Raw genomic sequence first — 26,858 nt, 5'->3', positions numbered from 1 at the left:
CCAATGTTCAAGGAAAACGTACTCGGTTACCTAACGTAACCTCTGTTCTCTCTAGAGAGGGAACGAGTATTGCGTAAGTTTAGCTTACGCTACGGGTAAAGTCATCTTTTCTCGAGATATGAAGCAAAAAAATTATCCTTAATTTTTATATCTTGTCAACGCAGTGCGGCAGCAAGCAGACCTAGAGCAGGCAATCTAGCGTGCTCATAGGCTGCTCTGCGGCAACTGCAGCAGCCTATCACTGAGCCCTTGGCGTGACGTCACGCCAAATGAGCGCGAGCAGCGCGCCTACGCGTCACGGCCCGAGGCGGGGCGTGGCAGAGGGTATAAATATGGGCTGAGAGGCTGCTTTCACTGGTTTTTGTCGCAGAAGCGAGTGAGCTCGTGGCGCGAGCACGGCGGGTTACGCAATACTCGTTCCCTCTCTAGAGAGAACAGAGGTTACGTTAGGTAACCGAGTACGTTCTCTTACGAGAGGTTCTCTCGTATTGCGTAAGTTTAGCTTACGCTACGGGAACTCCCTTGTCAACGCCGTGCGCGCCCGGCATCCACTGAATGAGTCCCAGGGAAGCCCGGGGAACACGAGAGTGTGAGCCAGGCGGCCAATGATATGGCTAGCGCAAGTACATAAGCACATAGTAGGGGGAACAGAACGGCGCGGCCGGTCTGACTAACCAACCCTTATATTGTACAGCTCAACCAGGAGGGCTAAATCAAACAGCAGTAGCCCGCGCACAGAAGTGGGCCGGCCTACGCGAGATTTAGACTGATAAAAGTTTAGCCTGCAGGGCGGGAACTTCTAGATTGTCAAATCTAACAAATGTAGACGGGGAGGCCCAGCCCGCCGCCGTACAAATGTCATGAATAGAAATTCCGCTAGTCCAAGCCCATGACGAGGCCATGCCTCTAGTAGAGTGGGCTCTGATGCCCAAAGGGCATTGCAGGTCTTTAGACGCATAAGCAGCTGCAATAGCGTCCACTATCCATCTGGACAGAGTGTGTTTCGAGGCGGCGAGACCCTTGGTGCGCCCACCAAACGAAACGAAAAGCTGCTCCGAGCGCCTCATGGCGGCGGAGCGCGTAATGTAATTTCTCAGCGCTCTGACAGGGCAAAGGAGATTACTGTCAACTTCGCTGCCGGTAGCCGGCAAAGCTGAGAGAGAAATGACCTGTGCTCTGAAGGGTGTGCCCAACACTTTGGGGACATAACCGTGTCTCGGTTTGAGAATGACTTTAGAGTCATTAGGTCCGAACTCGAGACATGCCGCGTTAACTGATAACGCATGCAGGTCACCCACACGTTTGACTGAAGATAGGGCTATCAGAAAAACGGTTTTGAGCGTGAGGTATTTCATATCCACAGTTTCCATGGGTTCAAAGGGATGCGCTTTCATGGCCTCTAAGACCAGGGAAAGATCCCAAATAGGAACCGAGGGGGGTCGCGGGGGGTTCATCCTCCTAGCTCCTCTAAGGAAGCGGATAATGAACTCATTCCTCCCTAATGCGCGGCCCAGCGCCGAGTCGGAAAAAGCTGATATGGCCGCAACATATACTTAGAGCGTGGAGGGGGACCTGCCCATGTCCAACAGCTCTTGGAGGAAACAAAGCACACGCGACACCTCACATGTTTGTGGATCCAGCCCTTGGGCGGTGCACCATTTATTAAACACAGACCATTTAGATGTGTAGAGCCGTCTCGTAGAGGGAGCTCTAGACTGTGTGATCGTGTTCACAACCCCTGTTGGCAAGTCAACGGGTATCCGTTGACTATCCATACATGCAGAGACAACGCTCTGGATGAGGATGCCAGATCGAGCCGCGGGCTTGAGAGAGAAGGTCTCTTCTCACCGGTATCGGCCAGGGGGGTGTGTCCGCCAGCCGTATTAGATCTGGGAACCACGTTTGATTCTCCCAATACGGGGCTATGAGGAGCACCGTGTGGCGCGCTTCCCTGATTCTCCCGATGACTTGTGGCAGCAGAGAGACAGGGGGAAAAGCGTAAAGCGGGCCGCTGGTCCAGGTTTGGGCCAGCGCGTCCTCGCTCTTGGAAAAGAACCGTGGGCAGTGCGCGTTGTCTTTTGACGCAAGAGGTCGACTTCCGCTCTGCCGAAACGGCGCCACAGTGACTGGACTGTTTGGGGATGCAAAGACCACTCCCCCAGGGGAACATTGTCCCTGGACAGTCTGTCTGGACCCTCGTTCAGGAGACCCGGCACATGCGCGGCTCTCAGCGAGCGCAGTGAGTGCTGAGCCCACACAAGGAGGCGTTCCGCCAGGGCGCAGAGTGTTTTGGATCTGACACCGCCCTGACGGTTCACATAGGCTACCACTGACATGTTGTCCGTGCGGACTAGTACATGGTGGCCCTGTAGGTATGGGAGGAAGTGCTTGAGCGCTTTCTCGACCGCCAGCATCTCTAGACAGTTTATATGAAGGTGACTCTCCTGGTCTGACCAAGGGCCATAGACCGGTCTGCCCTCTAATAGCGCTCCCCAACCTAGGTTGGACGCATCTGTCGAGACAACTTTCCGGTGCGAGACAACTCCCATCGTCACTCCCGTGCGATACCATTCGGCTGCTAGCCAGGGCTGCAGGGCTGAAACACAGCCATGATCCACTCTGACTCGTAAGCGGCCGGCCGTCCAGGCTCGGTGAGGCACTCGCGCTTTCAGCCAGCGTTGAAGCGGGCGCATGCGCAGTAAGCCCAGCTGGAGCACTGCTGCAGCTGAGGCCATATGCCCCAGGACTCGCTGGAATGTCCTCAGCGGAACCTGACTGCCCGTCTGGAAAGACGCGGCGAGATGTCGAATGCGGCGCGCGCGCTGCTCTGACAATCTGGCCGTCATAGCCACCGAGTCCAGTTCTATTCCGAGAAAGGAAGTCGACTGGCGGGGCAGTAATGAGCTCTTGGTCCAGTTGACCGAGAGACCCAAGCATTCCAGATGGCTGAGAAGCGCTGTTCTGTGAGACAAAAGCTCTGCCTCTGACTGCGCGAGGACTAGCCAGTCGTCCAGATAATTCAGTATCCGCATTCCTTGTCTCCTCAGGGGAGAGAGAGCCGCGTCCATGCACTTCGCAATGTACGGGGTGCTAAAGATAGACCGAACGGCAGGACGGTGTACTGATATACCCGACCGTCGAAGGCGAATCTCAAGACTGGCCTGTGACGGGGTATTATCTGAATCTGAAAATATGTGTCCTTTAGATCGAGAGAGATGAACCAGTCTCCCGGGCGAATTTGCGCGAGGATTTGTCTGGTTGTGATCATTTTGAACGGCCGTCTCATGAGAGCTTTGTTCAAATGTCTCAGATCTAAAATAGGTCTCAGTGCTCCGTCCTTCTTGGGTACGAGGAAGTAACGGCTGTAAAGCCCGACTCGCTCAGAGAAGGATAAACCTGTTCTATAGCCCCTTTGCGCAGCAGCTTCGCTATTTCTGCTTGAAGCAGGTGCGCTGCTTCTAAAGTCACTTTTGTCTCCGTCTGCGCTAGAAAGCGCGGGGGGCGACGAGCGAATTGAAGCGAATAGCCGTGTTATATAGTATTCAGCACCCATTCTGACGCGCCCTGAATAGCTTCCCATGCTTTTGCACGCATAGCTAGGGGTCGAATGGTCTCTGGGTTCAGATCGCCGCGCTGAGCGGGATGGGGAACCTGTATCAGAGAGGATGGGGCGGCGACGCGCCGCCAGTGCTCGAACACGGGGGCTGGAAAACAGTGCTGACTGGCTGTACAGCATATGATGGCTCGATCGCTACGGATGGAGCGAGTTTTGCTGCTAAACACCCCTGGCGCGAGAGCGGCGTGGGGGTTGTCATGTCTGAAAGTGGGTGCGCGTGCTCGTGAGCGGGCGCAGAGTTTACACTTATAACACGGCCAGTGTTTGGGAGCTTTGTAACCCGAGGTAACTGAGTGGCAGAGCAAGCAGCGGGTAGTTGTGAGCACAGGGTTGTGGGCACATTTACTACACTTGGTACTCGAGCGTGTGTCCGCTTTATGAGAGTGCGCTCTGAGCGTGTTACCATGGGGATAGTGTTTGTGTGTAGTGGTGAGCACATTTTCTACACTTATGACACCTTCGGCCAGAGCCGGAATGTTTGTGAGCTTTGGAGGATCTGCAACCCGGTGTAACTGTGTAACAGAGCGGGCAGTGGGTAGGTGTGGGCACAGAATTGTGGGCACATTCTCTACGCTTAGCACTCGAGCGGCGCATGCCCGCTATGAGAGTGCGCTCTGTGAGCGTTACCGGGGAGACCGTGTTTGTGTGTAGCAGTGAGCACGTGGGAGTGGGCACATATTCTACACTTATAACACCCTTGGCGTTATAGGAAACTGATAGAGCGAATGCTTTGATGGCTCATATGTTTAGACGCTCATAAATACTCAAGCACCATCCTGTGAGCGGGAGGGTGCGAGATGCGGGTTCACTTTCTGTATGTAAGAAAGCTGCCGCGAGCTCGGAGAAGCCAGCAGAAAAAATTTATTTATCTGCCGCCAGAGTCGGATTCGAACTCGGGTCTCCAGCACGGAAGCCTAGTGTTCTGCCACTGAGCCACAGGGGCACACATAAGCTCTCAGTTAGCGCGAGCATATCACAGAGCGTCGTGTTTCGTTTCGGCGTTTGTTTGCAGGCGCGCGTGTATTAAACAGGCTCGTTTACTGCAGTATTAGTATTTCCAGCCGCCTGAACTTTAGAGGGGACTGAGAAATATGTCAGGAACGGAGTTTAGTCCGACCTGGGTGGGACTTCCTCTTTTCGCCGGTGCTCGTGACGTCCGCTCTGATATCCTTTGAGAACGGCGCGGTTGCGCGGCTCGGACAAAGGGAGAGAGAGCGGGAAGATGTCATCATGTGCTGTGACATCGTTAGTTTGCAGACGTGCGTGTATGAAAACAGGCTCGTTTACTGCAACATATATATTTCTAGTCGCCTGTAGCTTAGGAGGGGACTGAGAAATGGAGGTGGCCGGTAGGTGACGCGCACGACCGAGACGCGGGGTAGCTTTCTTATAACGTAAAGGAAGCCAGCCCGTGACCGCCTACTTCTGACATCCCTTGTGAGCGGCGCGTTTGCGCGGCTCGAACAGAGGGGAAGAGCGCAGGAAGGGCGAGCGTCGTCATGTTTTGCGTAGCGTTAGTTTGCAGGCGTGCGTGCATAAAAACAGGCTCGTTACTGCAATATATGTATTTCCAGTCGCCTAAGCTTAGGAGGGGACTGAGAAATATGTCAGGAATGGAGGTTAGTCCGCTAACACTCTACTCTCCTTTAGCCAGTGACGGGGGGGTAGCTTTCTTGTAACGTAAAGGAAGCTATAGCCCGAGACCGTCCGTTTCTGACATCCCTTGTGAGCGGCGCCGTTTGCGCGGCTTGACAGAGGGGTCTGACGTCATCTGCTTCGTCCCCTGAGGCGACGGCAGTGCGGGCAATGGCCGGCCGCTGCGCGTCGGTGAAGGGCGGGGGAGAAGGAGAGAGCGAGGCTCGCGGGAGGGGCTCCGGCGAGCGCTCAGCTGTCATACCCGGCTCGCTGAACGCAGCCGCCCGGGTAGAAGGCCAGGCAGAGAGCGCAATCACAAGGCGGTCTCCGTCGCTGAGCGTGGCTCTGCACGAGCCACAGGATGAGCGAGGCATTTGAAACAACGCCTCGCGCTCTTTTAGATGCAAAGTGTGTCGCGGGGCGAGCACACAACACACACACATAGAGCAAATAAAGGATATATTCGCCGGATAGCGAAGCAGGCAGGGATAGCTGAAGGCGGCGAAGGCGGCCGGCTTCCTCAGGCAGAATCCTCGGCTTGCAAGGCGCTGGTTTCAACGGCGGCTTCCTCAGAGATCAGCGATGCCTAGAGCTTCGCTGAAGAGACAAAAATCAGTGAAAGCAGCCTCTCAGCCCATATTTATACCCTCTGCCACGCCCCGCCTCGGGCCGTGACGCGTAGGCGCGCTGCTCGCGCTCATTTGGCGTGACGTCACGCCAAGGGCTCAGTGATAGGCTGCTGCAGTTGCCGCAGAGCAGCCTATGAGCACGCTAGATTGCCTGCTCTAGGTCTGCTTGCTGCCGCACTGCGTTGACAAGATATAAAAATTAAGGATAATTTTTTTGCTTCATATCTCGAGAAAAGATGACTTTACCCGTAGCGTAAGCTAAACTTACGCAATACGAGAGAACCTCTCGTAAGAGAACTGTCTCCTTTGAATGACAGAAAATGATACATATAGGTGAAGGAAAGGGTGAGTGGACGAAAGCGGAGGTGAAGAGAAAAGAGAGTTTAATAGAAAACAGATGCTGCGAGGATTTGCACTCTGCTGATTTACCGTCAGAGGGGAATTTGCGGGAACGAGGCAAACTGCGAACATAACACTCATGCTTTTTCTCCTTGCTCTGCTTCTCTTCCACAGAACTCAATCAGACACAACCTGTCCCTACATAGTAGGTTTATCCGTGTGCAGAATGAGGGGACAGGGAAGAGCTCTTGGTGGATGCTCAACCCCGAAGGCGGTAAAAGCGGCAAGTCGCCTCGACGCCGGGCCGCCTCTATGGACAACAACAGCAAGTTTGCCAAGAGCAGAGGACGAGCGGCAAAGAAAAAGGTAAAAGCCGCACACCAAACCTTGTTGTGATCTCTTTGATAAACAGTACACTCTATCCATGAAAATATGTTATTTTTCTCATGAGTGCTTCTGTTCCTCTCTGTATTTATAGCTGGCTCTTCAAGGTGGGCCCGAGGGGGGTGCAGACAGCCCAGGCTCTCAGTACGGCAAGTGGCCCGGCAGTCCAAACTCCCACAGCAACGACGACTTTGACGCCTGGACGGCTTTCCGTCCCCGCACCAGCTCCAATGCCAGCACACTGAGCGGTCGTCTCTCGCCCTTTATTGACGACGAAATTGGCGACTCTGATGTCCACATGGTCTACCCAGGCCCTGGGTCAGGGGCCAAAATGACCTCCACCCTCCCCAGCTTGTCTGAAATGGCTGGTTCTCTGGGTCACAGTGGCCCTGAGAATGTGATGGAAAACCTTCTGGATAACCTCAACTTGCTCTCACCTAAGAACGCATCAGTGGGGCCCACAGGAGGCCCTGGGTCAGGATCCAACCAGTCCTCACCCTCTTCGCTCATGCAGGCCAGCCCTGGTTACTCCCCCTACAGTTCCCCAGGTCTGGCTGCAGTCAACCAGCAGACTCAACAAGACTATCGTAAGTGTCTCTACGGCCAGGCAGGAATGGGCAACATGTCCCCCATGCCGATGCAGTCTCTGTCAGAAAGCAAGTCCAGTTTTGGTCCCGGTCCAGGAACTATGGGCCAGTTTAACTGCTCAGCAGGGCTGCTGAAGGAGCTTCTTACGTCTGATGGGGAGTCTGGAGAGCTCCTCCCCTCGGTGGATACCGTTGTCTCCCAGTCAGCTGGAAGTGGTGGATGTATGTTGCCCCCCTACAGCAGTAGGCGGAATGAACTTATGGGAGTTGGATCATCTCATAGCCATGCCCTCTCTCATCCGCACAATATGCACGGACAAGCCCCACCCACACCTGTGGCATTGAATGGGCGATCGCTGCACCCTATGGCCACGATTGGCGGTGCCAGTGGACGCCTGGGAAGCGTCAAGTCGGCATTGCATATGCAGTACGGAGGCTCCAGTCATCTCGGAGGTGGAATTCCTTACTGCAGCATCAACACCAACGGATATGGCCGGAGCCCAGGGATGATGCCCCACCTGCAACAGCAACACCTGGAGAAGCTGCCCAGTGATCTGGACGGTATGCCTGTGGAGCATTTCGATTGTGACGTGGAGTCCATCTTGCATGATACACTCATGGATGGAGAATCGCTGGACTTCAACTTCGACCCCATGGCCACCCAACAAGGGTTCCCGCCTCACAGTGTAAAGACCACCACTCACAGCTGGGTGTCTGGGTAGGGCACTACTTTTATTAAACTTAGGGGTCAATAAGATGTTTACAGGAATGTCCAAGATTTGGCCTCTTGGATAGTACAACATTTTTACGTATTTTTTGTTTCTTCACAGGTAAAAACTCTCAACTGGAGTACAGCAACACTGAGCTGCTGTCCACATGCATCCAAACCTCTCGTCAACCCCTCGTCAGGGAACGTAGCCCCTGTTATTCTTTCGCTTTCTTCAACAGAGGCATCTGAGATGAAACCTCACACTGCCAAGCACATTGGCTCAGTGCGGAGCTAAATTGCAAGGACGTTTTCCTCAGACATTGGGATTCAAACCAAGTGCCAAACCAGGTGCCTGTGCTCCATAGCCAAATTGACAAGCTTTATTTTACTGCCTTCTTCTTGCTGTAGAGAATCTGTGCTCAAATCAGGGCAATGAGAACCTAAGGCCCTTACATCTGCTGCAGCACACACTTACCAATGTCCACACCAATTTACAGGAATGGTTTTAAAGTCACATTTTCCATTAAGGACAAACTGTGATAAGGTATAACACACAGCAGCACACCTCAAGTACATTTGATACACCTCAGAAAAGTGTCACCCAAGTTAATAGCTTTCTTTTATTCATTGTGTTGTCAGATTAAAACCTTGCCCTGCAGTTATTGCTGAGGGTAACACATGCATGCTGTGCTTCATTGAGACTCCATGATTGGCCTTATTGGGAAGAAGAACTGGAACAGTTGTTAGGCAGAAATGACTGTAAATAGATTTATTTAGAAATGGTCCTGCAGAAACAAGACCTTGAAAACGTTAGGGAAATTGTTGCAGACTAGTTGAACTACGTCGCATACAGCACATCATAACACTTTCATTTCTGTCTCGTCAGCATATTTGACGTAGAGCAGATGTACAGTACTACAGTTCTAAAGAGTATGTTACTATAAACTGGTGTACAGAGTTTTGTGTACAGAGTTTACACAATGATATCAACAATCAGGGCAACATATTTAATGTTGTTTTGTAAACCTGAGAGAAACTGGATTTGGTATTCTACATTTTGGTGGGCTTACATGGAAGAATGTTTCTCATCTGAATTGTATACATCTTTCCACATTTCTTGTAAATACATGAAATATATATTTCAAAAACTTATAAAGTAGAAATATTTAGGTTTTTTTTTTTCTTCTTTTGTATTATCATAATTATTCGTATTGCTGTTTATTATTGGCTTCAGATTTATTATTTGGTTTGAGAATTTTGTTATTTAAAGGAATAGTTCGTCCAATGATGAAAAACCTATTTACTCGTGTCATTCCAAACCCATTTATTTATTCTGTGGAACACAAAAGGTAAAAAAAAAAGGTCTATCAAATCGGGCATCATTATCATTCAATGACAGACACCAGTGGTTCATTCAAATTCATCCTTTGTGTGTCATGGAAGAAAGAATGTCACACATGTTTGGAATGACAGGAGGGCGAGTAAATGATCCCAGAATTAAAATATTTGGATGAATTACTCCTCTAAGCTGTGTATAGTGTGTTTCTTCAGAGGTTTGTGGTCCTCAAAAGACATTTTTAGCATTTAAAAATGATAATAATAAAATCGTCTGTGCATTCCTGTATTAAAAAACGATCAGGCCTGTCTTTGTTATGACCCATATAAGAGCTAAATCTAAAGATTCCCATGGTAAGAAGAATTTAGGGGGAAAAAACTGTTGGATTTTCTCTTTCTCTGAATTTTTTAGTGGGCCCTGGACACCACCAAAGCCTTTTACAGTGGTTAAAGTAGTTTAGAGCTACAGCGCTAGCAGACTCCTATGCCTTTGCCACCATATTGAATCTGTTGCTGTAGTAATGCTGCAGTTTTCTGCCTTTAAGAAAGTGTAGAGAGTTTTTGACTTAACATTATTTATTTGGCTGAAGGAGAAGTGGTGTGATTGTATCATGTCATGGTGTATCATTTACACTTGTATTATATTTCTGTTTGATTTCACATCTCTCTCAAATTGCAGGCACTGTGATGTATACGTTCTACAAGTTTGTGGTGATTTTCCAAGTCTGTGCTGCTTCAACCTTTGTTTATCATTTCCTTTTCATTTCTCGTTCCCTTTACCGAAAATGTCAACAGTTTTGCTGCCTTGCACTACTACAGGTAGACCTTTAAAAATGTTCAAACTGGTAAAAATTGAAGCAGGCCGGGGGCCAATATCTCAGATAATTCATTAAAGACTTGAAAATATTGAAAATGACTTCTTGAGTAGTCACAGACAGCAACATAGTGTTGGCCCAGATCTGGCTCACATCTGGTACATGTGGAATCCACACGTTCCAGATGTGGGCCGGATCTGGGCCGACACTACGTTACGCTGAAGACATTTTAATGCTTTGGAGAAGACTATGATATATCAGTGGCCAACCTTTAAATATTAAATGCTTAATGTTATTAGACGCTAACACTGTTTTCTAACCAGCAACAATCTGCAAGTTTTTGTTTCTGGTTTCTATTCATGTGGCTTTGTAACTGTGAAGCCCTAGCCATTGTGAAATCTAATTGGTCCAAAATTCCACTTTACATAACTCTATATGTAACATAAAATATGATTGGCTGTGCCATAATTTTCACTTTCAGTATGAACAGACAAGTGTCTTGTCACGCCTGGTTGGGATACCGTGAGGTTCAGTCATTGGACGAAAGTCAGACATCTGTTTACTTCACACCATAAAAATATTATTATTATCAACCTCTGACCCACACTGCCTCACTCAGCACAGGGAAAAGATTGGATGCTTTTTGACTAATATCACTGTGCTCAGCATCATCATGAACATGCATTTGCTTTGTGAATTTAGCTGGTGATCCCACCTATGCACATCCATGTACTTTAATGATTATTATGATTATTGTCATCTCCAGTATGTTTTTATCGATGACGAGATATTTGATATTTCATGTTTGATAGAGCTGTGGAGTCATGTTAATGTCACAGATGTTAGTTCATAGTTCTGAAGAATATGAAGTATATTTAGAGAGTAGAAGATAATTTACATGCAAAGCTTTTTGTACACTGACACTGTTATTCTTGTATTTAGAAGCAGTTTGTAGAAAACATGGACTAATGAAAAGGCAAAAAAAAAAAAAAAAACTAATAATAATAATAATTGAAGAAATTTGGAAGAAAATGTAGCTGTTTTTCTTCAGATTGTGGAGTTTGGACCAATTTTTAATGAAAAAAAAAACTTTAAATTAAAATACTGCACTTTGTCTATAGATGTAATGAGTTCTCTTAGAGATACGAAAAAAAGTGAAGATTATCTATTTTGAAACAAACTGTTACATTTCTTAACTTATGTACAGAAATGATTTGATTCACAATCAACAGATTATATAACTAAAGGTGCAATTTGTTTATGTAGTTGAGAAAGTAATAATCTATAAGAGAGAAATGATATTGTTAAGCTGACATGCCAATACTGACATATGTAAATTATATCTTCATTCTTTAAGTTCATCAGCAGAGAGCAAACAGTTTGTGAAATGTGAGGCTACAAGAGCTCTGTTTTTTTGCTCTTGATGCCGATGTTGTGCTTGTATTTCTGTACAAGAAACATGCTGCCGCTGTAAAAAGCCATGTGTATATAAATTATGTTATATAAAGAAGAATCCAATGTGACGGTCTCTCTTTATTCATTCACAAGGGTACTTTGGAAACTTTGAGGGCTTGCGGGAAATCTTAAAAATCATTGTCCAAAAAGTACAGTACAGGTATGTGACCACTTTGAAGAACCTGGAAAGAAACAAAATATTACGATTATGAAAAATTATGTAAATGTTATATTCTCAGGGATATCAACACATCTTTAACAGTTTTGACAGACTTACACACATGCTTAAAGACGTTCCTCTAAATCAGTAGTCAGACTGTCATCTGTCAGACAAGGTCAGTTGAACCTTATAATCATTTGAGTCTTGTTTTGTTTTGTCGAGTACTTTAACATTGAATCAAACGGCATTATAAGCTTGGTCTTTAATAACATGAGTATAGAACTATAGTCATGTGTTTATATTCCCTATGATGTTTAGGAAAGTCCTTAAAATTATCATTGTTAATGTGAAAAGTCATACACAACTTACAAACACAAAACTTTCTAAGTTTAAAAAAAAGAGGGACAATCACATTTAAATGAACTTTAGCTTCGGTTGTAGGGGACTTTATTTGTATATATACATCTTTTCATTTTTATATACTGTAAACATTAGTGTTCAATGATACTGGTCAGATACCTATCATTGTCTTTCAGGGCCATTAACAAAAAATACAGTATGACTTGGATTACATATAGTTTCTAAAGAGTTACACATACAGTGGAGATCAAAATTAGTGAACAACCTACAATTTCCTTAATTTCAAGGTCACTGCTTTGTCATATTTGAAGATAAAAGGAGTAGACGGGCTGTCATTTAAAGCAGCATTATGCAGCTTTGCCGATTTCTTCGCTGTTTTCTCGCTTTTTGCTCGCGGGTTTCCATAGATATCATATATAAAGGCTAGATGTCTTATGGCGCAGTCACTTCCGGCATCACCGTTCGGCCATCTTGTCACAGTGAAGCTGTGAATTAAGGTGAGTGATCAGCATGCACACAAATCCTCTTATCTCGCTGAAATCTTGACGGATTTACAAACGGTTTGGTTTCTTACAAACGTTATTAACGTGGCTATAATTCCGAATGCTTGAACATGTATGTTATAATTATTCATATGTATGCAGTGTATGTATGCAGTGTCATAACTACATCTCTGACTTTTATAACAAACCAAACCGTTTGAAAATCGGTAGAAAATTGAGCAAGTTATGGTTATTTAAAAGTACATGCACCATTAAACGAGTGAGCGAGCACACTGTGGCAAGATGGCCGCCACGTGCGGACGTCGACCTCCATTGGCCAGCAGCGCGCACGAGACATCTAGCCTTTATATGATATCTATGGCGGGTTTCTCTTTAGAGCTCCCCCTACAGCTTCGGAATAAATATTTAACAACACTGTCGTCAAAACTCGTTGGCGACTCACCCCCCTACCATCTTCTCCCGCTGGTCCTGAGCATTTGTTTTCAAAGAAGACGGCGAACGCACGGAGCCATGTCCACTGAGGTATGTATGATACACAGAAGGCCAGCATATAAATGTTTAGATAGTGTATGTGTGCAGTGCCGTAAAGCAATTCGTTACATCGCGAGACCTGATATCACGCGATACTTTCTGACGCTGCGGCCGGCGGCTCGCCGGCCCAAAGTTGCAAGTGTGGTTTATCCGCTCACAGGCGCTCGGGGGCTCCGAGAAGACCACCATTCAACCCGAAAACAGTCATATAACCATTCCAATGACTCCGAAGCTGTTCGGTTAAGATAAAAAAGTTACTTAGAGCACCTGTAAGCATATTTCATAAGTTAAATATATTCTGAAACACAGTATTAAAAACTTAAATGAGACATTTGAAAAAGTACTCTGATCAAAATGGGAGAACACCTTCAGGCTACATTAATCGGATAGATTTGAAAATGGAGTTTTCATTTCAAAACGCTCTCCGTCCTCACTAGCATTTTCAAGCGTTTTTCAAAAGATTCTCATCCACACTGAAATGTCGGAAAACGCTAAATTCAGCACATGCGTAAACCCTCACAAAAGCTCACTGAGATGAGACAAACAACAAGACAATATCACGCAATTATTCTGGCAGGATCATTTTATTTAGCTAAATATCTCACCATTCTCTGATGCGTCCACGTCGCTCTCAGTCATCATTATATGTTTGGTCTAAAACGCGACTGCGCTCATGTTTTGCCGCAGGATAGCAAATGCGAAAACATTTTCTGTCATCTTTTCAGGACTTTGATATGAAGAGTGTACAAAATAACATATTTTAGCAACTGTGTGAAAGCACACAACAGTCACAATACCAGTATAAACATGAATATCTATGGGTTCACATGACTGTGTCATCGTTTTTAAATACATCCATTTTCACAGTCCACGTTACAACGCAAAAACTGTGTTTTCAAATGTATCCACTTTGGAGAGCATTTTCAAAAAGCTTCGTTTTCATTGTGGACGGAAGGCTAAAACAGAGAAAAAGATGCGTTTTAAATCGAAAACTTATTACTGTGGACAAGGCCTCAGATACCTCCCTGTTATTGGTGTTAATCTTGCACCTGGTGCTAATTTCCTTAATTATCTGACAAACCCTGTTTAACTGGCACTTTCCAATTTTCGCTAACATTGCGATGTTTCGCTAACATTGCGATGGCGAGTCGCTCTAAGGTTACTCACTGCAGGTTGTCCAGATAAAGGCCAAAGGGATGACCCTTTCAGGCATCGCAGGAGAAGATGGTTCTTCCAAATCTGTGATTTCTAGAATACTGCAGCTTCAATAACACTAATTCATTCAAGTTCCCCCAAATGACTGGTCGTCCACGTAAGACAAATGTATGAGAGGACAGGATAATATGGAGACTCTGTCTTGGCATACAGTGTCTCGCCGTTTAAGAGAATCCACTCTGCAGTGACCAAGCCATGAATCGAAAGGCTAAGCTAACCTATGCTGAGGAGCATATGTTGTGTGGACAGAGAACAACTGGTCCAAAGTTCACTTTAGTGATGAGAGCAAGTTTAATCTATTTGGGTCCGATGGGGAACATTATAAACTGGGGAAAGACTGAACCCAAAGCGCGTAAATAAGTCAGTGAAAGATGGAGGAGGAAGTGTCATGGTTATGTTATGGATATTCAGTGGGGAGAACAAGTATTTGATACACTGCCGATTTTGCAGGTTTTCCCACTTACAAAGCATGTAGAAGTCTGTAATTTTTATCATAGGTACTCTTCAACTGTGAGTGACGGAATCTAAAAAAAAAAAATCCAGAAAATCACATTGTATGATTTTTAAGTAATTAATTTGCATTTTATTGCATGACATAAGTATTTGATACATCAGAAAAGCAGAACTTAATATTTGGTACAGAAACCTTTGTTTGCAATTACAGAGATCATACGTTTCCTGTAGTTCCTGAGATCTTGCATGGTGCCCCAGACCAAGGGAGATTGACCTTCATCTTGAACTTCTTCCATTTTCTAATAATTGCGGCAAAAGTTGGTGCCTTCTCACCAAGCTGCTTGCCTATTGTCCTGTAGCCCATCCCAGCCTTGTTCAGGTCTACAATTTTGTGGACAGGTGTCTTTTATACAGGTAACGAGTTCAAACAGGTGCAGTTAATACAGGTAATGAGTGGAGAACAGGAGGGCTGCTTAAAAAAAACGAACAGGTCTGTGAGAGCCGGAATTCTTACTGGTTGGTAGGTGATCAAATACTTATGTCATGCAATAAAATGCAAATTAATTACTTAAAAATCATACAATGTGATTTTCTGGATTTTTGTTTTAGATTCCGTCTCTCACAGTTGAAGTGTACCTATGATAATAATTACAGACCTCTTCATGCTTTGTTAGCAGGAAAACCTGCAAAATCGGCAGTGTATCAAATACTTGTTCTCCCCACTGTATATAACACACACACACACACACACACACACACACACACACACACACACACACACACACACACACACACACACACACACACACACACACACACACACACACACACACACACACATATATATATATATATATATATATATACTGTATATATATATATACATACATACATACATATAACCAATGACGAAAATCAGAGTACAGGGAATAGAACGTGGTTTAGGATCTGATGAAATTACTATAAAAACAAACCATCTTGCTTGCTCCTACGCTCTGAAACTATCAAAAGGTCATTAACTTCATCCAGACTCTCCATGAACGGACTCATCTGGAGCCTTAATTGGTGTTATCTTTTCCATCACATAGTTGTTCTCCCTCACAGTCCACACATACTCCTCAAATGTTGGTGGGGCTTTCTTGAGCCATTTAAATGTCATTCTTTTTTGGCAGCTGCCATAAATATTTGTAAAATGCTTTCCCCCTAAACTCTACCAATCAGGAAAATGTTTTCGGTTACCAATACTATATTCGCAGGCGTATTTGTCACCCATTGTACATTTATTCCACAATCAAACGTATACAATAATGGGGGGCTGCCAAGATAAAGTGAGTGGTATTCGTCTGGTCATGTGATCTGAAAGATTGGACCAGCTTTATGTTGACAGTAGGCAACTACTATTACTGGTGACCTGAGAATGCATCGCTTTCAACACTACTGGTTAAGAGTTATTTTTTAAAGAAGTATCTTATGCTTGCCATTTCATCATTTAAAAAGCAACTATTTTCTATTTCAACATATTTTAAAATGTAATGTATTCCTGTGATGTCAAAGCTGCATTTTCAGCGTCACATGATCCTTCATAAATCATTCTAATATGATGATTTGATGCTCACGAAACATTTCTGATTACTATCAATGTCAAAAACTGTTTTTGCTGCTTAATATTTATGTGGAAACTGTGATTTACAAAAAAGATTATTTGGTGAATAGAAGGTTCAAAAGAACTGCATTTATTTGAAATACAAAAACTTTTGACTAGCGGTGTAATCTAAAGTATTAGTCATTTCTTAAAGTGTAAAATGATCGTCATCTAAAACTGACTTGGTGAAACTTTAAAGGAGCTCCAGGATATATTTCACTAATAAATCCTAATCAAAGTTTGTAAAAAGTTCTCCCTGAAATAGCCCATACGTTCAGTCAGAATGAACTCAGTCACCCCACTTCAGGCTTTGGGTTCTTTCTGGCTCCTCCTCAGCACTGAGATGTGATCGGCTTGGGGGTTTCTGGAGCCAGATGGTCCTGTGGAAAGCAATCGTGTGAAAAGCAGTGGGGATCTTTATCCTGGCTTTGATAGTAAAGAACGCCAGGAAAAAAAGTGCTTAACTGGCACTTTTTTCCTCCTTGCACTTCTCTCCAGGTCTGGGTGTTGAATTTCTATTATGGTTCAGGCTTCCAGCTGGTCCTCGTCATTAGAATGATCTTGACATCATGCCCTGATCTCTCCGCCTTTGGACTACACCCAGCCAAGAGAGTTATCTGGATCCAATACGGTTTATCCAATATACATTTCTTAAGATCCAGACAAATGAGGGTTGAAAGTGTCTCTGAGTGGGTCAACTAAGGACTTACGCTGGGTTCTGAGAGATGAACAGGTGGTAAAGCTCAGTGCAAAATGAGAACTGGCATTTGCTACTTTTTCTCACAACTCTCCTGAGTTTTGCCTTGCTTTCCATTCTCCTTTCCTTAGCAGTGTGGTCCAGCATTAGCTTTGAGCGGCATGTGCTGACAGAGAGCAGTACGGGGAGGAGGGATCTCCACCCCGCTGAAGGCCCCTCATGAGCAGGCTCCTGTGGAATGCACTGCGTGTGAGTTTTCCGCATGCGTGTGTGAGTAAGATTGGTGTGGACGGCAGCCAACTGTATATGGCCCTTACATTACAGAGGGCACAAGGCAAGACAGGTTATGTGAGGACACACAGATGTGACGCTGGTAGAGTCTGGAGTCTTTAAAGGTGGTTTTTCAGGTTCTTTTCAACAACCTACTGTATTATTTGAGTGAACAAAAAGAGTTCCTTCTTTGATTTCAAAATATTTTTTCTCTCCTTGGAATGTCCCACTTACTTCAACATTCAAATTTAAGGTAGCAAGCAAATCGACTGTGCAAGTCATTTCACCTAACTTTTTTTTTTTTTTTAAGTGTCTATACACTGTAAAAAAAATATTGTTGGTTTAACTTAAAAAAAAGTAAGTTGCCTTAATTTTGAGTTCACTGAAATTGAAAATTTTAGTTAATACAATGAAGGAGATTGGTTTAATCAACAGAAACTCTAAATATTATGTTATCTCAACCACATTAATGATTTAAGTTGATTTGACAAAAGAAAAAAGTTGTGATAACAAATCTTGAAAATATTTTTTTAGTGTAGTTGAAACACGTATAACTTGAAGTCCCCCTGTAGTCAAAAACATTTTCCCTATGATCACCAACATTTATATTTAAATGTTTTTTCCTTATGCGTGGTTCTATGAATATGCTAATTAGCCCCACCTCCACTCACTCACGCCAGCTCAGAGATCCACTCGTTGACGAACACACGTTGATCTGATTGGTTACAAGGTAGTTTGTGATGTCAGAAACACCAGCAATTTCAAACTGTTTTAAGAATTAGCAATGGTGTTGACTTATGAATTTGCACATGGTTTGTCTTAAAGCTTATTAAAAACACCACATAGACATATAAACACCATTAAAAGCTTGATTTTCACTACAGGGGGTCTTAAAAAAATGAAGTGGAAATTGGTTACATTATTTTGTTGAGTTAAAGTAATATAAAAACATGTTGCCATGATTTATTGACCATATAATTTATAAACCGTATAAGTTGCAAAGAGCACAGGTAGAGTATTTAAAGTTGATGTGTGTACATTTTTAGTGCTAAAATGATTTAGCATATTCCGGTTTAAAATGCTGACAACCATAAGCATTTAGAGGTCGATTCCAATGCATCGAGCGTATTTTGCAGTATTGAACACGTATTTATACCGATTATATTTATACAGATCGAGCGTATTTTGCAGTATTGAACACGTATTTATACCGATTATATTTATACAGATCGAGCGTATTTTGCAGTATTGAACACGTATTTATACCGATTATATTTATACAGATCGAGCGTATTTTGCAGTATTGAACACGTATTTATACCGATTATATTTATACAGATCGAGCGTATTTTGCAGTATTGGACACGTATTTATACCGATTTCATCAGGCTCCGAATTTTTTTCAAAAAGAACACAAAGAATGGCCTCCTCAGCTGCCATAGTTGCAACTCTTGCGTCATCAGAACAGGGTGTTCAACGAACCACCGCTTCCGTTTAAAAAACGCTTCGCAACTTCTTGTCGGGGCTGAACACAGCCGTGTTTTCAACGCAGAGGTGCAGACATTCTGTCATATTTAACTGTTTAATCCTGCACTTAAGAGTGGCTCTAGTCTGTACAAATGTCACCGCTACAATGGCTGCTGTATTGGGCATTGCTAGATGTTTGCTTAAAAAAAGCCCACCCTCAAGTCATTATTTATGACAAGGTCCAAAATACCCATCCAATGGATAAAATGCCTCTAAAGCCAAGCTAGTCCAAAAGAGGGGTTTGATAGTCACCATACGGTTTGCATGCCGTCTAAGCAGCAGCCTGGTCCAGTGTGGTATGAATGATGGCAGTCTTTGTGTGGAAGTCAGTCTGGTGGCTGGAGACGAAACGCTGAAGTGTCTCACCCAGCTTCTCCATATGGAGCCAGTTAGAGACTCTGAAAAAGCATTCAGCCCCTAAATTACACACGCTCTGCCAAGAGCAAACGTAACTAGTGCATTCATCAACCCACTTGGAGAGAGAAAAGGATGAGGAAAAAAAGAGAAGCAGATGTAGCGCACGGTTGTGTGAAGAGAGATGAGGCGTCTCAGACTGCTGTCCTCAAATGACTCCCCACTGGAGTGACGATCACCCGACTGGGTGTGAAAGAACTCTTAGAGTCTTGGATATATTGACATGTTTCCAATTATTCCAAAGGAATAGTTTACCCAAAAATAAAAAATAACCTGTCATCATTCTCTGTCTTAATGTTATTCCAAACGTGTATGGTTTCTTTTCTTCCATGAAAAGAAAATTTGTTTATTTCGCAGGATGTCTAAGCTGCTCTACATCCAGAAAAAGTGAATGGTCAGGTCACAAAAAAGACAATAAAAGTACCATAAAAATAGCCCATAATTTTACAAATGTACACAAGTTATTTGTTGAAAATACTCAAAAGCAGGATCACTCACATAAAATGAGAGTAATGAGGCACCATGTTTGAATGTGACCAAGTACAAATGAGATTTGAACGCTAAAGTGGTGAATAGATACTTTTATTTCAACTTGTTCCTCCCACAAACCTATATCATATGGCTTTAGAAGACTTGTAGCTTTATAGGAGTGCTTATTAGCGCTACTTTTTTTTATGCTTTAGCTGTGGTTCTCAACTGGTTTGGTCATGGGACCCACATTTTCTCATATTTTTAGGAATTTGAATCAAGTAGCCTATTATTTCTCAAAAATGGTTGACACACAATAAGTAGGCTACCATCCCACTTTACTTCACATAGCATAGGCTACACGTAAATTGTGAGAATATCGCTATTAAATAACAGTGCCAAAATAGTTTTGTTAATACAATAAATTTAGTAAGTTGGTATGAGCCACCACATTTTCATTTCTGGGTGAACTATCCCTTTAAGGTTGTGGAAACTAGTCATCATGCTAAATGCACAAAAACATGTACTGATCCTGATTAACATATGAATTACAGAATACCTGTATGCAAATTCTTCCCAGACAACAGATGATGTACTACCAGTTACGCAATTTATTGGTACTTTTTGCTAATGACTTGACAACGTAACTACGACGTTGCACATGTGATACACAGCGCGCGCCTCCGCATTTGCGCGCGCACTGCGAGCACAGTTCGGCTGGCGTGAGGAAAGTTTGTTTTTCTGAGGTGAGACTTTTTATTTCTTAACAATTTACAAATAGGCCTATAACGTTAGAATAATGACACTGACATAGAGCTTGACAACATTTCATCTGGCAGCATATAGTCTACTGAATCAAGACAATGCATTTTTTTTCTCAGACACTCTTTTCCTAAACTGTCGGAGAGAAAATTCCGCGCACGTCTTTCAAAATAAAAGTCTCGCATAATTAAATCAGAATTACGTCGTCGTCGTTGTTGTTTATTTGACGACTCTGCGACCCACTCAAAACGGTCTTGCGACCCACCAGTTGAGAAGTTTTATTTTTTGGGAACTTGACAACCCATGTCCCCATTCACTTAGCTGCAGGGAAAAGTGCAGCTTGGACATAATGCAAAACATTGTGATTTATGGAAGAAACAAAGTCAAACATGAGAATGAGTAAATTATGACAGTATTAACATTTTTAGGTGATCTTTCCCTTGCTGGTGAGAAAGTAGTTTTGGAGTAACCGATTCCAAATCACCTCCCACTCTTTCAGCTCCTTAGGGAGAATATTTGGCTGTTAGCAACTTGTCAAAGTGAGAGCTAAACAGAATAAGATATCTAAATATCACACAGCTACCCATCAGTACTGTTTGAGCTTATATGGTGAGGTCGAAATGGTCCGTCATAGTGTGCTGTGGGAATAATGTATTTTAGAAGGCCAAAATCCAGTTCCATCGTCCTGAAGTCAACAGTTTTTTTTTGGGGGGGGGGGTTTGGTTTTCTGTTAAATGGCTGAAATAAGGTCTCTGATGAACACAAGCTCAAGATATTTTCATGTTTTATTCGATGACATAAAATACATCAGTAGTAATAATTTTTTAAAGTAAAAGCTTTTTTTTCTTTTTTTCTTGCCTCCACCATCACTCTAGGGCTGCATCCGAAATCACTTCCCTAAGGTGAGAACAGCAGTATGTCCGAATTCACTGTAGGTGAAAAGTACCCGGATGACCTACTACTTCTGGTGAGATCCTGAAGAGTGCATACGATGGACACTTTACTATCCCATGAGGCCACGGGACAGGATTTGTGAAGTTGGGACACAACTGAAGCTGGTAGGTCACATGATAATGACAACATGATCAATGTAGTATATGGATTCATACTATATAAAACATACTTTTTAATGGCCATGAAGTGAGTGCAAAAGAAGTACCATGATACTAGGCTGCATCTGAAATCACATCGCCTACTAGGGCTATGTGATTTCAGATGCAACCTAGTATCATGAGGGAGTTTATATTTTCTTCAAAAAGGATTTTTGGTTGTGTTTATACAGTAGTCAACATTTGAAGTGGATCAAAACCTTACATCAAAGTTACACATGAATTTTGAACAATACATATATATCTGTATTATGTAGCCTACTGTTTAAAATATTAACAATTGTCATCAATTGGCCATATTTTATATCGTAAAATATTGCCGTCACGTTAAAACTTTGCACCTTCTTGAGTCATCTTTTAATATGCATTAAAAGGTTTATATGTATCAGTTCAGATGAACATTAAAGGGGTCATCGGATGCCAATTCACTTTTAAATGCTGTTTGCATATAAATGTGTCTTTGTTTGCAGTGTGTGGACACAACCACCATACAATGGAAAAAAATCCATTCACTCCCTTTTTTTTTTTATCCTCAAAAAGCCTAAACACTCTCAATAATCAAGCCGTTTGGATTTTCTGAGCAATATGATGTCATATTGCTCATGCTCCGCCCACGTCCGCTGACGGACTGTCCCGCATTAGCATATTTCCGCCCTCAGCCATTTGTATACTGTCTGCCAAGGCAGCACTTTACGTGTCTTGTGTCGACACGTCCCACGGAAGAGAGGGGTGAGGTGAGCAGTTGCTCATTATCATTTAAAGAGACATGCACCGAAACGGGTCGCTGTGAACAGAGCTGTTTTTGAGGAGGTAAAAAGGGTGTTGTTTTACACAACCATTGAGGAATTTTAACCAAAGTATGTTTCAAACTTTTAAATGAAGACCCTAAAGAATCATACCAACTTGTGGAAAATGGGCATCCGATGACCCCTTTAAAAATCAGCAAAAAAATAAACAATCACATATCAATAAAATAGGTTCAAGGGTGTAAACCGGTCTTTTGTGTGAGAGATTATTAATATAATTTTTTTGCACAGTTTGAAAAAACTCTTTCTATCTACCTGACTCTCTCAGTCCATGTGTTTTGTCATGGTGTGGCACGAGCCTTCGGTTCTCTTACGGGAAGTTCATGGGGCTGTGCAGACAAGAGTCTCATGGTTGATCATAACATGGTATTTTGGAAATGCCACAGCGCTATAACTTAATCTGTTTCCTCTTTTGAAGACTGTGCGGTTAGGAGACTCAAAATTTCCAGTCAGCACCTCATGTTAGATGAACACAACAGCAAACGTTTTATTTTTTTTACCTGCACTACTTAAAACAAGTTAATCAAGTTAAAATAGGTGATTCAAAATATAATTAATTTTCGGGAACCTCTGCGTGTGTGAATCATGCTTTTGCATGTGGCGACGATATTTCATCACTTTGAAATGATGCAGCATTTCTGCATATTCTAAGAAAGACCAGTTCCAAAGAAGGTCACTGAGTTTATACTGGGGAAGTGAAAGATATCTGGCCGCATGCTAATAAACCATGTCATGAAACTGTCACAAAAACTGCACAGGTGGCTAGTCTGTATGACTGAAGCTGAGAATTATTTCACAATCATCAGCAACAGTTTCAGAAATTATTGGTATGGTTATAAATATTGAATGGCTTGATCTTAATCTCAGATACACAATGTGTTTTATAAAAAATAAAAATGGATTTGGTCAATCTTGTAGCTGTGATTCTGAAAACTGGTCTAATAAAACAAATCAATATTCATTATAAATAATTAATTAAGTGTGATTATTGATTTAAAAACACACAAAAAAAATGTATTAACCATGCCCCCTTGGTGTTCATAAATTCTGTTATAATGGATTTTCCAACCAGAGTAAGTACCACCTTCATGGTTTTTCACATCTTCATTGATAAACCCAGGGTCAAATGGTTTTTCGGGCCTTTAATCGTCATACACCCTTTCCTGGGCGACCGGCACAGAGATTGTCCAGCCAGTGTTTATACCCTTCTCCAGCCGATGCCAGGCAGATGTTAATGACCCTGAGGAGACTCTCAACCTGAAGACGCTATAATAGTCCAGAATGGTGTTTCTGATCATCTCTGGAACATGGTGTCTTGTTAGAACTGTTTCAACAAGCTTGTGTGGAATGGAGCCACGGGCGTTTGTTAGGTCTAGCCAGAGTGCCACAAGGTCTCCTCTGCTTTCCCTTGCTTCGCAGATCAGCTGTGTCACTTCTCCTGTGTGCTCCAGGCATCGGGTCACTCCTGGAACGTCTGTACTGAGGTGTCTATGTTTGTATTCTTCAAGGGGAACCAGTTAGACGCTGGGCCATGTTCTTGAAAAAGATTTTCCCTTCATCGCTGAGCAGCGAGATGATGCAAAACTGTTCAATGTTGCTTGAATCCTCTTCTTTCGGTATCCATACACCCTCTGCTTGCCTCCACTGAGCAGCAGCCTTTCCTCTTCGCCAGATCACCTTCCATAGTCGCACTAGGAGCCTTGGTCACTGCTTGTAGACCTTGCATGCTACTACACTGGAGCCAGGGGTGGAACTTGCTCTTGCAGCTCTGACTGCTTCTTTGACCTCCTTCAGGGTGAGCTCAGAGATGTTAAATAGTCACCGTTTCTGGAGGTGTCACCAGTGCCTCACATGGGCCAAGGTCTACCTCTGTCACCGAAGGTAAGACTAAGATGGTGATTAACTTCTTCTACGGAGCAAGTGAAGTAGCCGCTTCGCTTCAGTCCCAGTAGTCTCTTTGCAAAGCTAAAGAGCTTGGCAGTGAAAGCACTTCACTTTCGGATCCTTTCCTTGCCCTTCCTTTGATGCCACTCAGCCCGTCTAAAGCCCTTTTCACACAGCGTTCCGGGACTGATCCCGGTAATGTTACTAGGTCCCCACTCCGGGATCGATCCCAGGAACCATCGTTCCGGAATAATTTTTTTACGGGATCAATATGCTGTGTGAAAGGGTCTTCAGTGTATGAGCCTCCTCCTTATGATGTCTCTGAGGTCTGACAAGGCAGTTTTTTCTCCTCCTTAGCCAACATGCTTCAGGAATCTTAAGTTCTTGTCTAAGCTGGCTGATCTTGTGCTTCCAGCGGTTAGGTCTGGCTGGATTGCTTGTACCACACTCTTCCATGATACCAACCCGTTCTGAGTCTATGCTCATTAATGAGGGTGCACATAGTCTGGAGTTTCGGTGACCGTAGATGTCGCCTCCAGGATCTTGTCTACATCCTTGTCCAACTGGAGCCACTCCTTCTTATTAGCTGCAACTTCACCCGACGTTGTTCTGACTTCCTGCTTTGTGTGGGGACCTGTGTTAATGGAGGTTCCTGGCAGTGACTATGGGCCTGGCTCCTCCGTCTGACCTGCTTCTGTAGTCTTAACCGCAGAACTTGTAGTACTGGCTACTGCTCCTGTGCGTTGCTTCACTTGTCCCCCCCTCAAACAGGCCATCTTTGTCTGGTGGGTCTTCAGACCTCTGAGGTTTTTGCATGCCTTGCCACAGATACAGACTGCGCTTGTAGTAAATTTTCCATTTGCTTGGGTCATTACCTATGGGTCCGTCCGATTGGGATGCTCATTCCCCCCTTATTTATGTATATGTTAGGGATGTTAAAGATGAATCAACAATCGATTAATTGTCGATAATACATTTAATCGATAAAACGTACTGTATGGATCGTCGATTTAGCAGGTTCATGCGTGTACGTGCTGCTCAGCTGCGAAACATGTAAAGCAGACACGAGGAAAAATGAAGTGTGCGCGCAGGAGTTATGTTTGGGACCATTTTACTGCTAGAGTTACGCCTTCATCATGACTATAAGTTGGCGTGTGCATTCGTAGCCTTTTTTTTTTTTTTTTTTTTTGCAAATGTAAGTTGTAATATTGTGTTTATTTTGTGTAGGCCTATCTACTATATCTGATTTATCTAATATAGGATGCATTTGGTTAAAAACGAACGCTGTAGTAAAGCGATCGATCATGGGAATTTGTATAAATTGAATTTATCTGAACCCTAATATACTGTGTGTATGTGTATATACACACACACACACACACACACACACACACACACACACACACACACACACACACATATATATATATACCCAAAAGATGGATGGATGGCACACAAAAACACACTGTAAAAACAAACAAAAATGACCAAACGACCAAAAATATCTAAAACTCTGCTAAAATAAGTTGTTTCTTTCTCACACAGACAGTAATTATCACTCCAAAGTTGCGTTTTAACATGACGGCGAGCTGCACACAATTAGGAGGTAGAGGAGGAAGTGGGTTCTGCACGGGTGCCGCAAACTGATGATTACACGTGAGGCAGGAACGGGACTGATGGGTGGTGCCGTGCTGATATCCAGTGCCTGTCTCATGACTTGCTTCCCTGTATTTTACAGAAAAACACATTGGCACACTCATGCTGCCCATGTTGCATGCCTCTCGAGGTAGCGAGAGTCCTCTGAATCGCTTTACCATACTTCAGCCATTGTTTTATTAGATTTGTTGATTTTATTGTATTCAAGTTAAGTCACCTTTATTTATGTAGCGCTTTATAAAATACAGATTATTTCACAGCAGCTTTACAGTGATAACAGGAAAAGGATTCAATGATCCAAACAGTTCATTTCGACCGTACAGCAGCTCCAAAAGAAAATAGTTTAATTGTTCATCTGAAGTGTTGATTTAGTTCCGTTGTAAACATAGTCAAATATTGAATTAGTTAATTTAATCTATAAAGCAGTTCTGCAGAAAACAGTAGTGTCGTCATTCAGCTCAGTTATCATCCAATAGTGTCAGTGCAGTCACATCAATAATCTTGTTGAATATTACATTTGGAATATTACGTTATATTTGGTACATTTCTCGAATCATTCTTAACATTTGCAAATCTGCAATGTTATTTCTCGAAACAATTCGTACAAACAGCACCACACAATGGACTACCAGCAAAAGCCTGTAACTTGCTCAAAACTCTTAGTTCATCTCTCAAAAATATTTATATTAATGAACATATATCAGTGCCATCGAAATGACAAGACCTTGTGTCATTGTTCTCAAACAAGTTAGTCTTAAATTTTAGCCACATTGTCAATATAACTGTACTCTGTCATTATTTTCAGAAGTAAACTATGGCTATATTATTTTGATGACAATGATTGAAAATGCATAATACTGCACTTTTTCTGTATGGCATAAATACATTTCAATAGTA

At 43.3% G+C, this 26,858-nt stretch overlaps 1 protein-coding gene across 1 annotated transcript in view; it reads left to right on the top strand.

Annotated features, from left to right (window-relative positions):
• The window catches only part of foxo1a (forkhead box O1 a), a 55,253-nt gene extending 43,681 nt beyond the window's left edge, over positions 1–11,572 (top strand). Inside the window, exons 2-4 of the mRNA XM_082180930.1 lie at positions 6,394–6,585; positions 6,698–7,908; positions 8,021–11,572. Of these exons, the coding sequence (XP_082037056.1) occupies positions 6,394–6,585; positions 6,698–7,908; positions 8,021–8,024 (1,407 nt within the window). The 3' untranslated portion in view covers positions 8,025–11,572. The remainder of the gene's footprint in view (positions 1–6,393; positions 6,586–6,697; positions 7,909–8,020) is intronic.
• Positions 11,573–26,858: the final 15,286 nt, after the last annotated feature.

This window comes from Leuciscus leuciscus (assembly GCF_965113295.1).
Source record: "Leuciscus leuciscus genome assembly, chromosome: 9".
In the NCBI taxonomy this organism is placed as follows: Eukaryota; Metazoa; Chordata; class Actinopteri; order Cypriniformes; family Leuciscidae; genus Leuciscus; species Leuciscus leuciscus.
The sequence above is the reverse complement of the archived record's forward strand: the minus strand, read 5'-3'. Positions and strand labels throughout refer to the sequence as shown.